This window comes from Aphelocoma coerulescens, chromosome 23 (assembly GCF_041296385.1).
Source record: "Aphelocoma coerulescens isolate FSJ_1873_10779 chromosome 23, UR_Acoe_1.0, whole genome shotgun sequence".
NCBI lineage: Eukaryota > Metazoa > Chordata > Aves > Passeriformes > Corvidae > Aphelocoma > Aphelocoma coerulescens.
Window position 1 is genome coordinate 2981056 of NC_091036.1, and position 15986 is coordinate 2997041.

General features: G+C 41.3%; 1 protein-coding gene across 2 annotated transcripts in view; it reads right to left on the reverse strand.

Moving 5' to 3' along the window:
• Nucleotides 1-1484: 1484 nt before the first annotated feature.
• Nucleotides 1485-15986, reverse strand: part of KDM1A (lysine demethylase 1A) — a 40510-nt gene continuing 26008 nt past the window's right edge. For both annotated transcript variants that reach the window (XM_069036094.1, XM_069036095.1), the window contains 10 exons: nucleotides 15329-15419; nucleotides 14447-14581; nucleotides 13163-13236; nucleotides 12395-12506; nucleotides 11881-12013; nucleotides 10971-11158; nucleotides 10421-10535; nucleotides 5376-5503; nucleotides 4878-5024; nucleotides 1485-3827 (listed from right to left, as the gene is read on the reverse strand). In XM_069036094.1, the coding sequence (XP_068892195.1) occupies nucleotides 3642-3827; nucleotides 4878-5024; nucleotides 5376-5503; nucleotides 10421-10535; nucleotides 10971-11158; nucleotides 11881-12013; nucleotides 12395-12506; nucleotides 13163-13236; nucleotides 14447-14581; nucleotides 15329-15419 (1309 nt within the window). In that variant the 3' untranslated portion in view covers nucleotides 1485-3641. The remainder of the gene's footprint in view (nucleotides 3828-4877; nucleotides 5025-5375; nucleotides 5504-10420; nucleotides 10536-10970; nucleotides 11159-11880; nucleotides 12014-12394; nucleotides 12507-13162; nucleotides 13237-14446; nucleotides 14582-15328; nucleotides 15420-15986) is intronic.

Here is a 15986-nt window from a genome sequence, read left to right on the forward strand (position 1 = left end):
CCTTGGGCAATGCCTCTGCATACCTGGGGCTAATCACCCCCATCATGGTGCTGGGGAGAATAAACCAATATCCCTCTGACAAGGACAGAACTAGGCCTAGATTAGCCGTAAGGTTGAAGCCATTAACTTCAAGGTCCCATCCAGGGATGTTCCTGTGGTGCATCCAACAAACCTGGGATTACACAGGGTAAATCTTGGCATGTTGGCCTGTATCAAGAACAGTGTACCCAGCAGGGCTAGGGAAGGGACTCTGCCCCTGCACACAGCCTTGGTGAGGCCACACCGTGAGTACTGTGATCAGTTCTGGGCCCCTCACTTCCAAAAGGACATTTAGGTGCTGGAGCGCGAGCAGAGAAGGACAACAAGGCTTGTGAAGGCTCTAGAAAAACATGTCTTATGAAGAACTGGATTTGTTTAGCCTAGGCTCAGGGGGATGACATCGCTCTCTACAACTCCCCAAGAGTGAGGTGGGTGCTGGTCTCATCTGCTGTGCCTGCAGTGAGGGGACAGGAGGAAATGGCCTTAAGCTGAGACAGTGGAGATTCAGATGAAGTATTAGAAAAAATGTTCTCACTGTCAGGCATTGGAAAGGGCTGCCCAAGGAGGTGGTGGAAGCACCACCCCTGGAGGTGTTCAAGAGGCATTGGGATCTGGCGCTGGGTGATGTTTTAGTGACTATGGGGTTACAGTGGCAGTGCTGGGTGGACAGTAGGGCTGGATGATGTTCCAGGTCTCTTCCAACTTTAATGACTCTATGAGTCTAAGCAATGAGATAAAACAAGGTAAGCTGAACATGACTCCTGGAAGGAGGTGAGGCTCAGACAAGACCACCCCTTACTGCTTCCTTCATGACATCTGCAATAGCTCCATGTTCTCAAGGAGTTTTTCCAAGTGCTATCAGGCCTAACAAGACCTTACCAACTGCAGCCATTCCCATGCCAGGCCAGATTCCAGGACGTCCTTTGAGGAGCAGCCTGGCTATCCTGCCTCTTCAAATGGTCTGGCTACCTCCATAACTGGTGAGCTGCCAATAAATGGTGTTTTGTTTTCCTCAAAAGCTGCAGCATCTCAGCTGCTTCCAACAACAGGTAGTCTGCACATTTCAGCCATGAAGACCTGCAGGTCACACCCACCTGAATACCCTGAAACCCAAGTAAGCAACGTTCTAAATCCTTACCATCTCAACACCAGTGTTCCTTCCTGTGCTGACCCAAAACAAGCACAGGGTACTGCAGAGATAGGGAGATTGCGGCCCTCTTGCAGTGCAAGGCTTAATGAAGGCAAATGGAGCACATGGAGTACTGCATCCATACTCAACTGCATCTTGCACCACTGACAGCTATAGAAAACACTGGCTTCTGTTGTTGAGCACGGATTCAGGAGTTAGATACAGCCAGTGTAGCTGCAGTGATACCTGCTCAAACTTACCTCAGACCATGCAGAAGTGGCCTGACACTTGTCTGGAAAAGATGACTTTGGCTACATTTAAGGTGAGGACTATTTTATTTTCCAGTGGGACTGAAGTGCTTTTAAGAGTTTGACACTTTGCTAGAGCACACAGGATTTCAAGACAGAGACAGCACCATCAGGAATTCTGCTAACCACTCCACAGATATTGAGACTCACATTGCACAGCACCCCACTTCTCAGATCCTCTTCCCATCTTAGAGAACCCAAGAGCAGCTCGGTTGTTGCTGGATTTTAAAGGTCTGCCGCATCTCTCATCCTGGAACAGGATTTCTCTGGAGAGCTGCGCTTATGGGCTTTTACGTGAACATAAGGCAGGGACTCTTGACTTTCAAATTACTCTCTATCTACTCTGTTACCTCCAGACACTCCTCCTCCATGCCCTACTTTCCTTTCCTTACTTTCCATGCCCTTTTGAAAGGGCATGCCCTCCATGCCCTTTCAAGTCCTGCCCCCCTTCAGTGGCATTTCTCTGACCAACCATCACAAAACTTTCTTGTCCCTGGAAGGCACAAAGATGAGTGGAGTTGCTGAATACCAGCCCTTCTTACATCAAGGGCTCAAGTAGCAACATTTGCAAAGTTAAGAGACCTGGGGAACATAACACTGATTCAAACGGAGGTTTGGGATAAAGGGTCTCCCCATGGCACCAAATCCAATTACTTCCAATGGGTTTAGTCCTTGACACCTCCAATCTGTCTCACTCACAGCCCAATATCCCTGCAACATCAGAGCCTCCCCTTTCTCATAGCTTGTTAAAAGGACTGGCTATCGAAATACCCCCTCACAGACCTCAACATCTAAGGAGAAAACAACCAGAAGACAACAGACATGGTCAGGAGGATGAATGGTCTCCAGCTGCAAAGAAGGATACACAAGAAAACAGTAGAAGGAACAATGACAGAGGATGGAGAGTCTGGCCAAAGGCAACAAAGCCAGAAACAAGCCAGGTCTGCAGTCGTGCTCGAGTGTGTGTATTTTCTTCAGGAAGAAGCAAGGGCAATGTAATTGGAGAGGGACAGGCATGGAACAAGAGGAGGCATCAGTCCTCTGGTGAAGGTGCAAAGACAGAAGGAAGTTGGGACAGATTGCATATATGAAGACATGGGGTCAGAGAGTGAGAACAGAAGCAGTGAAAAGCAATAAAGTCCGTGTGAATAGAGACCATGGAGAGGTGAGACAGACATAAACTGCAGAAACAGGATGAGAAAAGTTCAAAGAAATGTCTAATGCTAATAGGGAAAGGAAGAGAGGGAGAAAATAACTAAATGCTTACATAAAACTGCTCTGTACAATGAAAGGAAGGCTCTATGTGCTGAATTATAAGGTGACCAGGTAGAAAAGCAGCCAAACCAAAGTTATTTTCAGAAGCATAATGGCAGCTGGAACATCATTTCATCAACCTGGCAGAAACAAAGCCAAGAGGTAAAGAGTGCACTCCTACACTGAGCAAAGAAGTAGGTCCTTCAGCTAACTTACTGTCTAGGCAACTCTGTTTCTATATAAACAAGTACTAATATTTTTTCTTTTGTTGAAAGTATTTAATAAAACAGTATGCTTAGCATACTCAGTAATACCAGGTTACTCTCTACAGCAGGATGCAGATGATGTAGCAGCCAATGGACCATTTGGGAGAGGTGTGATTTGCTGTTACTGGTAGGCAAACAGTTGCCCCAAATTCTTGAATGCCAGACAGGAATAGAATTGATCAAAAATATTACTCTTCAAAACAAAACCATAAAAAAAAAACCCACAAAGAAGTTTACATACATTCTACACTAAGCTACTATTCGTAGCAACCAACTTCTAGAGGTCCTTGTGCAATTACCAAATTGTAAATACGCACATAGGTAGAAAAACCCCCCAAACCCTCTAAAAAACCTTCCAGCTATTTTGACTTTCAAGAAGTATCTGCAGAGTTGAAGTCCCTGACCAGCTTTGCAGTAAAGGATTCTGTTTACACTGTCCCTTCAAATAGCTCTAAGATTTTGTAAAAGGCTGCCAAGCCAAAGGTTTGGCAAGCTTCTGTAAGGCCATTCTCAGACAAGCATTGTACAGTAACTCAGGGCCCTCTCAGCAGACACTGCTACAAACTACTTGAGTATCTCCATCCCAGGGTCCACAACAGCAGCACTGTGGGCTTCACACTCCTCTTCTGATGCCTCCTGCTTCCCTCACATGCTGGCAGCCTGCTGGGGGGGCACGCCTGGTGTGGGCTGCCGTGGCAGCGTGTACATGGCCCCCAGGAACTGGTCTGCGATGCGGCCGGCTTCCCTCAGGCCGCTCAGCAATGCACCGTGGACAGTCGCAGGGTAGTTGCGAATGGTGTGTTCACCCGCAAAGAACAGGCGAGGAATGGGCTGGGGAGCAAAGAACATTGTCAGGGTTTGCTCATGTTTTTTCAGATTCTGCAGCAAATGGTACTTTAAGAATATTAAAAGTCCTCTAAGCACACCACAATCTCCATCATCATGAAGGTGGTGCGCATTAAGAAAGTCCATATTGAACTTATTTTAACCTGTGTACAAATTACCAATAAAATAAAGCTCTATTCAATAAGCAATGTTTGCAGAGCCAGAGAAGCAGAAGAGGGTTATGTCCCAGCTGTATCGAAACAGCATTTATAAGCTGTAACCGTAATTCTACAGACAAACTGTCAAACGTGTCAAACACTGTCAACGTGTTTAGGAAGAATAATTTCTGATCCTGGAACATGAACTCTAGCATAGTAAACAAACAGAAACTTCAACAATTCACTTAAATCAGCAGACTCTCTTTAAACTGAGACCTAAAACAACTACCCACACAATCATAAAAAGTGGGAGAAAAACAAATGTTCATGTATTACATTCTGCAGGGAATAATTTTATTCATAGCTGTGTGTATTAATGACTTGTATCATTAGAACAAGAACTCAAATAAAGCCAAAGCCACACAGCCTTTACTGGCAGTGCTTTCAGGAGTGGCTGCTGCTCTCAAACTTAATTCTCTCAACATGATCTAGAGACGACTCCTACCTTCATTGTGTTGGCCCCCCATTTGGGAAGAGACCTTTTGAGTCCTGTTCTTCTCATTCTGGCCTTTACCCTCTTTCAAATCACGACAACTCACTTACATATGGCGATAGACAACAAAAACATGGAGTATGAAACACAGGTATAACATTAAATACTCTGTTCAGACATAACCAAACTGGCTTTCTGAATAAAAACACTCTTTTTTTTAGCAAACAAATGACACCAAACCTCTGATGACAGAACTCATGGATGAAAAAAAAAATTCTTTTACAGGTTTTAATCATTCATCATAAGATGCCAGTGTCTAAACTTCTGTTTAGATACGTATGCAAATTACTCAGAAAAATCATTCTGTTTTGAGGTTTTTCTAAAAATAACTGGGGCATTTCTCACCTGCGGAGCACCTGGAATGGCTGGCCCTGGAGTAATCGGCTGAGCCATCAAATCATAGTCATTTCCAGAGGATCCAGCTGCTACATAGGAGTACGATCCCCGGGCCCATGGGTCAGCACGCCAGCGGGACACCACAGTCTCTTTAGGCTGAGACAAGACAGGAGCTTCAGTTGTTGAGACAGTGCAAATTCTACAGTTTATGACAAATACAAACAATGCAAATAGCAATGACATAAGGAAGAAGTGTTAATGGTGGAACTCCACATTCATATTCTATGATAACACATACTAAGGTAAATCTTTGATGGCAATTCCTTAAGTCTTTCCAATATATTACTAGACCGTCCTGCATGTAGATCCTCAATTGGAACTCAGACTTTTTATAGCTGCATATGCCCGCTGTGTGTGTACTGTTTCCTCTGTTTCTTCTCCCATTATCAACATGACGACAATGCACTCTTCCTACTCCCTTCAGCCCAAGCTGCTGTCTGTACTGACCTGGGGCACAGCGCTGCTGCCAAATATGCCTTTGAGAATGGCAAGGCACCGACCAACAATGACATCATCACTGATATTCTCCATGATCCCTGCTGCTTCTCCTGCTACCAAGGCCAACAAAATTGGTGCTGGGGGGGGGGGGGGGGGGTAGGAGAGAGAAAAAACAATTGAATTATTGAAATTGAACATTTTGATAACACAAGTTGGACTTGGATAGACACGGCTGTGCAGTTAAGCCATGAGGTTAGATACTACACAAATCCAACAAAAGTAGTCCTAAATTTTCCACCATCATGTCCATATAACAAAAAGAAAATGAATTTATATATGCCATGGTACTATTAAGAATTATAAAGAGAACTGATGTATTAAAAAGTAAATAGTTTAAAACATCAGGAAGTACAGCATGCAGAAGAGACGGAAGATTTTTTCAGTGAAGACATTGCTTAATTGACATAGGAGCATCCACCGGGATTTAAGTGCCAACCATGCTACATTTCAGGGAATTCAGTACCTTCCAAACCATCTAATTTAGGTATGATTAACATCAGCAGAGCAGTTAAGTTACCAGTATAAGTACTTCCTTCATGCAAATATCTAGACTTCTCCATTGCCAATGCACATTCACATTAAATAACCTCAATGGAGTGAAAACGATGAACAGTAGAACAATTTCCAGAAAAACAGCAATTCTGAGAAGAATTCAGAAATAAAATGGACAGATATCAAGTAACTCAGCTGTCATGAGACGCCATTGCTAAGAGCATTAATATAATTTACCATACACACAAAATAGATGTTGTTTTCCCTCTAGCCAGCTGTGGTAAGAGTAAGCTCTCATTTCTGGCAGTCACAAAGTCAAGGAAAATTTAGGTAAGTATTGCAGAACTACCAAAATAACCCAAGGGCAAGAAACAGGCAAGTGACTCAGACCTCAGCACAGTTAATCAAAACTCCTACAGCTGATCTTTCTCCTGCTGGAGATATTTAAGAACTCTTAAATTTATCAAAGAAAATACTACAGCTACAAACCGATGTCAAGCATGTTGAAATAGAAAATAAAAGTCCCTGCTAAAAATCTGGCTTAAACTTTTGTACAAATTTCCAAAGTGATTAGTGAATTTGTTCTATCCTGGTATGCATGGAAGTCATGTGTACATGGATGGTGTACATTCCTATCAAGTCCTTAAAGACAATGGGGTGAAGTTCAGCTTCAAATATTCAGGCTGGAAGACCCAATAAAATAGTCTGGTTAAAAACAATAGCCTTTAAAATTCTGAAGAAGCTAGATTAGTAAGAGTTGTTACTACACACATAATTACACTACTCAAGACACAATTAAGACACAAATATGCAGAATTAAAGACATTTTATTAGAGAAAAAGATACAGGATGGCTCCTGTAGTTTAACTCCATTTTCTAAAAGATTAAGGCCAGTCTTTCAAACAATTGAAGGAACGAACAAAAAACTGATTTCCTATCATCCACAGACATTGGGAAATTCTTTTGTCATTTCAGCATCAATTTTTTCCTCATTTGCTATCCTTGATACAATAAGATCCCTGAACTTCCCAGCAACTATTCAGTAAACATATTTTTTCTTGATGGAACAACTGCACAATCAAAATGCAGCTTCCAGTAAATTTCTTAGTGAAAACATGTATTCAGACAACCCCAAAAATATTTTTATGGAAATCCAGCCTTGTTTTGTTAGCATTTATCTAGACCTGAAAATGTTACCGAGTCACCTGGATTAGTTCATGATGGTAACAAAAAGGCAGGAGCCTGGAGCAGAAAAGTGACTATTTTGCTACGCAAATACCCAAGTGCTGCTGAGAAAAGCTTCTTGTACGATAAGCATGTGCCACTGCTCCCCAAAAAATTCTCTCCTTGAGGCAGTGATGTTTACTAAGCCTTGATACCAAACAGCAAGCAGAGAACATGGTTTAGCTGGAGATCAGTAACCACAGGGATACGACGAAAATGAGGTCCTTTCTCTATCTCATCTCTAGGAAAAACAGAGTAGTCAGGCAAGAAAACAGACTGAAATGACACTGAACTTCCAGAAAACACTGAGCATTTCTGCCAGGCGTTCCTCCGCCCTGTGGACGGAGTTTCTCCACCTTCATGGGTACGACAACAATCCAACAGCGTGGTGGAGCAAGAGGCACCAGCAGCACTGGGGCAGCTGCTCCAGTCCAGGCTCAGTGTTCCTGAGCCAACAGGTCTTAACAGCAATCATTACCCTTGGGGTAGACTGAAACCACTGAGAGGACTACTGTCTGAGCTGTTAACAGGTCATCCAGTACGGACACATGCAGTCTCTTCACCTGATCCATTCCTCCCCAGATCTTTAAACACTTCTCAGAGGTCAACTGGTCTCTGCCAGCCCAAGAACTTTTACAGAACTCCCATAGAGTTCACACAGACATACCTCTGGTTCTTTTGTTTCTGTATTAATAACTTCTTCAACCTATTCAGTTTACAGAGTCTCTCCCAAAATACTATGGCTACAGTAATACAGACTATGACAGCAATAAACAGCAGCTACACAAGTTCAGTCAGGTCTACACCCAACTATCCATGAGAAATGGTAATTGTTGTTTTCAATTTCAGCCATCTGACTTGTGCTTCAACATGAGGTTTTACTGCATTTCTGTTTCATTTCTACCTGCTCTGCCTATTTTCATGACAAGGAAGGCTTAGAATTTAGCATGTGAAGCTGATTTGTACATGACATGATCTTTCCATCTAAACCAAAACCACAACACTACTTGTTAACTATATAATAGAGCCATCATAAAGCCACAAAAGCCACATGAACAGCCTTGCTATCCAAGGCTCATTACTTGTATTTCTCCAGTAAAATCCTACCAAACATTTTAATAATTCAATAGCCTAGAAAGGCACTTCCCTTGGACAGCAATTTTTTCCATTTAACAGAGAAACCTGGCCTGCTTATGACAGAATGGAAGAAAGCCCACTGGTCATCTGCAAAACAAGTAACTCATTTAATAATGCTCCTTATATATACACCTTTTCGTCTCGTAAATGGCAGTAACAAAACCAGTATACTTACTGCAGTGATCTCCTGACAATCTATTGTGGCAGCACCAGCTACAGATAAACCAAAACTCCTAACGGCAAAGTCCTGCTGTAGAAACATGCAGTGCAGTACCTTTTGCCTACTTAAGCGTTTTCTGAAAAGGAGTTCTATAATTGCCTGTCAGAGACCCACAGTCTACACCCACAGCCACTTTGCTGCTTAAAACAAGAACCAAGGCCATTCATTCAATGAACTGGAAACCCCACAACTTGCTTTTCCTCTAGGGCACAATGCAGCTTAAACATGTGGATGGGCCTACAGCTCATCAAGCTGGAACAGCACTGCTCAGCAAGAGGAACAGAGGAATCACAAAGCCTCCCGTCTGCTCCACTGAAACCCTGGTTTTCAATACTCTAAAGGCTGCACTGTACTCCCCAAGAAATCACAGACTATGTCAAGTTGGAAGGGAGTCCCAAGGATCATCGAGTCCAACTCCTGGCCCTGCACAGGACCATCCCCAAGAGTCACACCATGTGGCTGAGAGCATTATCCCAATTCTTCTTGAACTATGTCAGGCTTAGTGCTGTAACCACTGCCCTTGGGAGCACGTTCCAGTGCCCAACCACCCTCTGGGGGAAAACCTTTTTCTATTATCTAATCTAAACCTCCTCTGATATAACTTCAGGCCATTCCCTCAGGTCCTGTCACTGGTCACCACAGAGGAGAGATCAGTGTGCCCCTCCTCTTCCCCTCCTGAGGAAATTTTAAGTGTGAGGAGTCTCCTATCTCCTCTTCTCCAGGCTGAACAGACCACGTGGCCTCCATTGCTCCTCATACAGCTTCCCCTCAAGGCCCGTTGCCATCTTCATTGCCTTCCTTTGGATGCTCTCTGGTAGTTTAATGTCTTTCTTATATGGTGATGACCAAAACTGCCAATACTTTTCAAGCTGAGGCCACTCCAGTGCAGAGCAGAGCAGGACAATCCCCTTCCTGGCCCTGCCAACGATGCTGTGCCTAATGGCCCTCAGGTCCCTTTCTGTGGCACTGCTTTGCAGCATCTCATTCCCCACTCTGTCCGTACACCCAGGGTTGAGCCATCCCAGGTGCAGAATTGGGCACCTTCCCTTGTTCTGCGCTCAGCCGCTTAAGAAAATACACAAGTGAATAGCACCTCTTACATCTGAAAAAATTACAATTTCACACTTTGGTGTGAAATCCAGGGTAGCAAAGTCACCTGAACAAGAAAGGAGTTGAGGTCACAGATGAAAGGAGCTCATCTACAAGTTACCAAATCATCCCAGACTAGACAGACAGCCCCATGCAAGAGGTCTGGCTTCAAACTGTCAGTTCATCTCGGAAAACAACCAGGAAGCTGAGGTTTTGAAAACTAAGACTAACTTGGGTGCCAGACCCATTGGCACAAGAAGCTTAGTGAGAGCGGAAGAGCTCAAACAACGTTCCAAATGGCCAGAGAGAAACTCAATTTCACATACACTTATGAACTAAGAAATGGCTTTTAGTTCAGAAATGCTGCAAAGACGAATCTCCCTTTTCTTGGAGAACTCAATGCATCCTCCTGACAAAGTAGACAGTAGATAATTAAGACAACACTGAAAGTTAAGTACTTTCAGAATATCAGCGCAACTAAATAGATGTTTAATGGAAGCAACCAGGATAACATGGAGAGGTCACAGGACAACTCCACCAAGGTGCAAGAAAATAAAGTAGCTACAAAAGTGCAAGTGTTACAGTAGCTAAGTAGTAATGCAATTCAACAGGCACAGCCTGGAATCCAGCACTCACACTTACCTATGTGCTGCCCTAACCTACTACAGAACTGTCTGCAGTCAGTGCTGTTCTCTGCTTCCATTTGTCTTCCTAAAAATACTATCTTCTTATCATACCCATATGTGAATACTAACAGCATTAATTTTTTTTTTCCTAGATCTGAAACTATACAAATAAGACACTTGCAAAAGCAGACATGCACCACAGCTACCTTTGTACAGGTTCCAAAAGAGGAAAAGTTCTCCTCTGCTTGCAGTAGTGCTCCCAACATGGCCAAACAAATTGACACTTGGATCCCAGAAGACACGATCAAAACACAACACAACCTAGAAAGAAAAGAGTATCAACACTTAGGAAGAGCACAGGAAAGAAATAAAAATAAAGACAATTACACTCATTGATGTTTATCACTGGACAGAACATGAAATGGAAATCTGGTGAATATATAGTGCATATACATAATACATAGAGGTGTATGACTACAGCTGCCTTCCCACAGGTTAGTGTGCTCTCAGAGTTTACCAATTTTCTGGTTAACAAGTTCCATCAGACCTACTTCTGCAATTTAATTCTTTTAAACCTGTGAGGGAAATCGACAAGAGGCCTTTACACTTCCTCAGACAATTTTCATCATCAAACCCTAGCAAAACTGCTATGGAAAAGGCATTCTTCCTCTCCTCCACCAGACATATTTCACACACATTTCAGATTCTATCTATGACAACTTCTGGCCTACTGCAGTTTCCCCAGTGACATTGTACCTTGTTCAGGTTGCCAAATCCCATACGCTGCACTGCAGAAGTTTTCCACTCAGGAAGAGGTGGCACAAACTGAACTGCTGGAGGCTGCTGTTTCAGCACTCCCAAGGGCAGAGTGCAGAGTACAGCATCACACTTATAAATGAAGGTCTGGCTGGTAGATCGGGTATTTACAGCTATTACTTCACAGCCTGGAAAGGGGAGAGAAAAACAGTTTAACAGAGAAGGAGGCAAGAGCATTTGATTAAAAATTAAAGAAATGACTATAACAACATTAGAAAATGCTCTGTTTATGGAGACAGCTTTACACTAACAATAACAACTTGTAGGCAAGTTGTTACTGGCCATTTAGCTCTATTCCAGAAAACACAATTAAGGTAGCATCTGAAAATGGCCTTACTGGGATGAGCCTAAAGGTTCATCCAGGTCAGTATTTAAATATATCCATAAATAAACAAGAAGTAGAGAGTGAGCCTCTCATTACATTGCTCTCCCAGCTGACAGTTTCCCAAGCCCAGTGTTTTGAAGAACAACAAAAAGATATATTCCTTCCATTACATTCATTTATACTTCTAATACCAGGTCCTGTGGCACCAAGCCTTAAGCAGTTCCAGATCTCTTACTCCAAATGCTTCAATCAATGAAGTAAATAAGTAAAGAGAATAAATGTGATCAGTAAATACAACTGAAAAAGATTGTGTCAAATGAGTCACAGAAATTATCAAAAAAATATTCAAGATTAATAAATCTCTAACAACTTACACAATCCCAGTAAGAAACATGGCTGTGTATTTAACCCCAAACACGTAATGGGAGGGGTTTTACAATATCCTCACACCTGCTTTCAGAAGCACTGAAATCTATTTTCTATGCTCATACTCCCTCAAAGCAGTTTCCTGGAGGGTTCATGTACCTGATGCTGTATAGCGAACCTGTCGAACCGCTGTGTTTAACTTAATATCCAACCCTTCTGCTAAGGCTACCGGCACACAGGAATATCCATTCCTCACAGTCAAGTGACTGCCTGTGAATTCAAAGTCATCATCCTAAAATGAAGAGGCACAAAAAGCATGCATTCATAATGAAGTCCCCATAGTCAACAGACAATAATCAACAACTCTACACAATGGCAGAAAATATTTTAAAAACTTTTTTTTTGAGAGTCAAATAAATGTGAAATTTCTTCTGATTTTTAGTCAAGTAATAGGTATGGAAACTTTCAGCAGACAGTGCTGTTAGAGATTGTTTTGCACTAACAAAAAGCTGTCTGGAATTTCATTATTGAATAATAATCACATAAGAATTCAGTACCTGCACAAAAGCAGACACACGTAACAGTTAGAAACTCTTAACACTGACAAACTTTAATAAGAATGAAATAAACATGGCTCAAGTTTTTAGTGGATTGCTGAGTAATGACTACCTACCTGGTCCCAGTGCTTCAGTGAAAGCGTAGAAAGGGGTGTAGCATTAGCAAATTCTAGGTTTGCAAAATGCCAGTCGAGTATTTGCCTGTCTCTTGATGACAAATAAACATCACTAGAAAAAACAAATATAACACAAAGACATTTAGTTTGTTAGAACAAGATATTGTGAATGCATTGCTTCTTGAAAACTTCTTCCCAAGTGATTTTTGAGTCTCTTCTTAGTGCAGAAATAAAAGCATTAAAAAACAACACAAACAGATTCTGTTTCCAACATCTGGACATCTCTCATGAAAACTGAGTATCAAAACCCAGCAAATTCAGATTTTTAAAGTAGAGTTCAGGGAAGCTAAAAACTTCAGAAATTAAAAAGGTTACATAAATAATGGTTAAAGTAGCGCGCATAAGGACAACAACAAAAACCTAGTAAAATTGCACAGAATAATGATATTCTGCCAATAAAATTAGAATTGTATGCTATCATTACTGACAGGTATTTAAGACCTCAAATGCCTTTTGAGATCAGGCACTGATTACTGCCAGGATTTCTACAGAATCACCCTAGCTCAGAACCATCTTTTCTGTTTGAGTCATCTCTAAAAATGAGGAAGGTGAGTTCGAAAGCTGAGGGAGCTCAAACTCCGTGCTTGTACATTTCTAACCCCTTGAGTTCCCATAATAAAAGCATACCATAGCAATTTTGAAACTCAGGGGAAAAGTAGTAAAATAACTGCTTTACTAAGTATTTCTCTTTTTAGTTTGTATCTTTACCTTGGTGGATTGGCTTCAAGTTCTTGTAATTTCTCTTCCAGCTTTCCTTGTGTTTCTGCCAATTCATCATATTCCTATTAAGATTAAAAGCTAATATTAACACCAGTTTACATGTAAAAGGACTCGAAGGCATCATGTAGCATCAGACTGGGCCTAGTCTCAAGAGAAATCACTAGAAAATTCATGGATTTAGTGGAAGCTGAATCAAGTTTGTTATTTTTCTCAACATTTAATCCAGCATATTTTGCTCTTTTGCTCTGTGTATATACAGAGCTCTATGTCACACTGCAGAAAAGATTAGTTTGGTGATATTTCAGGAATTTAGACACTTGGAACTGAAGAACATAAGGGTCCATTACACTCCTGATATTTTAAGGGTTCCTGTGGTACTGAGAGCTTCATATTCCACAAACTATTTATTCTATTCTTTTCTCTCTTGAAAGTTTATAGCTAATATTGAACATGGAAATTTCCAAAGCAGAATAAATCATACATAAAAAGCAAAGACATGATCTAATTCAAGCTTCTTCCTGACTTTAAAAAATATAAGTAAAACTAGGTATAAAGGCAACAGCCATTCTTCCCTCAAGGCACAATAATTTGGAGTGTCCAATAAAAGCAACAGGAGCACAAAGCTGTTCACTGGTGACAAAATAGAAGAGCTGCTACTTTTGTATACATACATACACATACACACACACACACACACACAGAGCTTCCAAATAAAGGTATACATCCTCTGTTGAGCAAGTAGCTGAAAAATGATTCTTGGTTCTACCTGACCTAGCTTAGCATCCAGGTCTGTCACCATCATAGATACAACAGTTTTTATGGTTTCCTTTTTAAGGCACATCTCTACATCAAGATATTCCCAGAGAGGGGAAGTAACTCTGCCTGTCAAGACAGAGCTCTATACATGATAATCTTTGGATACAAAGAAGTCTTTTATTCAAGAAACCACCTTTATTTATCTTAGAGAAAAGGTATCTCTCTTCAAATGCAGATTTTATTTCTAGACTCTTGTGAAATTCAGCTGTATTAAAGACCATTACATGCTGTCTGACATGAGCCAGCAGACTTATCTAAAACTGAGCTTAGTATTCCCTAGCTAAAGGTTCTCAAAGGACCTATGAGTATTACAACCCACAGTTACTGTCAATCACATTCTCTTGAAAGCACTGGATCACAGCGAGAGATGTGAAAACATTTACATTGGCTAATTTTATCTGGCTGCTGAAGTCCTGAGAAAACAGACTAACGCACTATATGTCTGTCATCCTTTACCTTGCAAAGTGCAGTCAGATCTCTGTGCTTGCTTTTCACAAGGAACTCTGCTGTAATATCCCGAGGTGGCTTCACTTCTGATGCTTCCTTATACTGCTGATGAAGTTCTTTAATCTTCTCCTTTAAATTCACCATCTTTTAAGATAGAGCAGGAAAAAGAAGAAAGAAAGAAGAAAAAAAAATGAGGAAAAGCAGATTTCAACAAGTTACTGTGTAAACTGGATATTCACCTCAAACTATGCCATTATACTAAAGAGATTTCCTGGTTTTGGCAGGTATCACTTATATGCAATTCTACCTCCAAGAAACCAGAGTAAATACCACCAATCCTCAAACAACAAAAACTGTTGGCTGAAACCCAACATCACTGATTTCTTACTATGTTCCAAATAATTTGAGAGCTGTCCACAAATTTTTTTTTTTAATTTGAGAAATTTGAGTTTTTAATTTGAGAAACTTCCATAGAAAAGTAAAGATGTCATTTACCATGAGCAAAAATAATGGAAGTAGGCCTAATCCACTGTTTCTGTACTACAAATCAGATGTGAAGACAGTAAACATTTTTAAATAGCTCCCCAAAAGCCTCAGCCAGTATCAGCATCTCTAAAGGAACCAATGAAACATCACTGTTTATCATCATGTCTGTCCTCTTCTTTTCCTGTATTATGTTTTAGGGTTTTCTGCCTAATCAATTTTTCTCCTCCTCAAGCAGGAGACACCTTTGTCCTAACAGCGTTTCTAAGTAGGTCTTAAGCAAAGAGCTATTTTAAGAACAGCATTAATAGCATCTTTCTGATATTTTTCTTTGGACATTTTTGTGCATTTTGCCACTTTCTGAGGAACACAATGCTCATCATCTTGTTGTAAATGTCACCATCTGACCTTGTTAAGAAGATCTTTCAATTCCTCCTGTGTTTTCACAATTTTTTTCCAGTGCTCAATCTGCTCATCCTTCACATGCTTCTCCTGCAATCTGGAAAAGGTGAGAAGTGAGAGTCAGCTCAACATAAAATCCTTGTGTTGATGCCATGAACATTTTTGCCTTTTCTTTTATAGCCCTGTTATACCTTTTTACAACTTCTGTATTCTCAGTGCTTTTGCCTACATTCTTGGACTTGTTTGTCAAGCTAAGAGACGAAACATTTCAGAAGCTTCGTAGCCAGGGATCGGTGTGCCCCAGGCCCCAAGGTCCTCTCCAGAACACATTCTGTAAACCAAGACAGAACCATCCAGGGGAAGGTTCCTTGGGGAGGGGGGCTCACTTGAGCCTCTCATTGGGGAGTCTTTGATAGATCTGCTAATTAGTAGAACCTATAATGTTATATCCGATCTTTTGGGGCACTCTCGGTGGGGTGCATTTCGATGCATATGACCTGGACACCTAAGGATCCTTAAAATAAATACCAAGGTAAAATCCCTTTTCCCCTTCTAATCATGCATGACTCTTGATTTTAAGACCAGGAAAAGGCATCGGTGTTAATGAGAAAACTTATTATCACAATCTAATTAATGGAATGCAATAAAATCACATCATGGGATA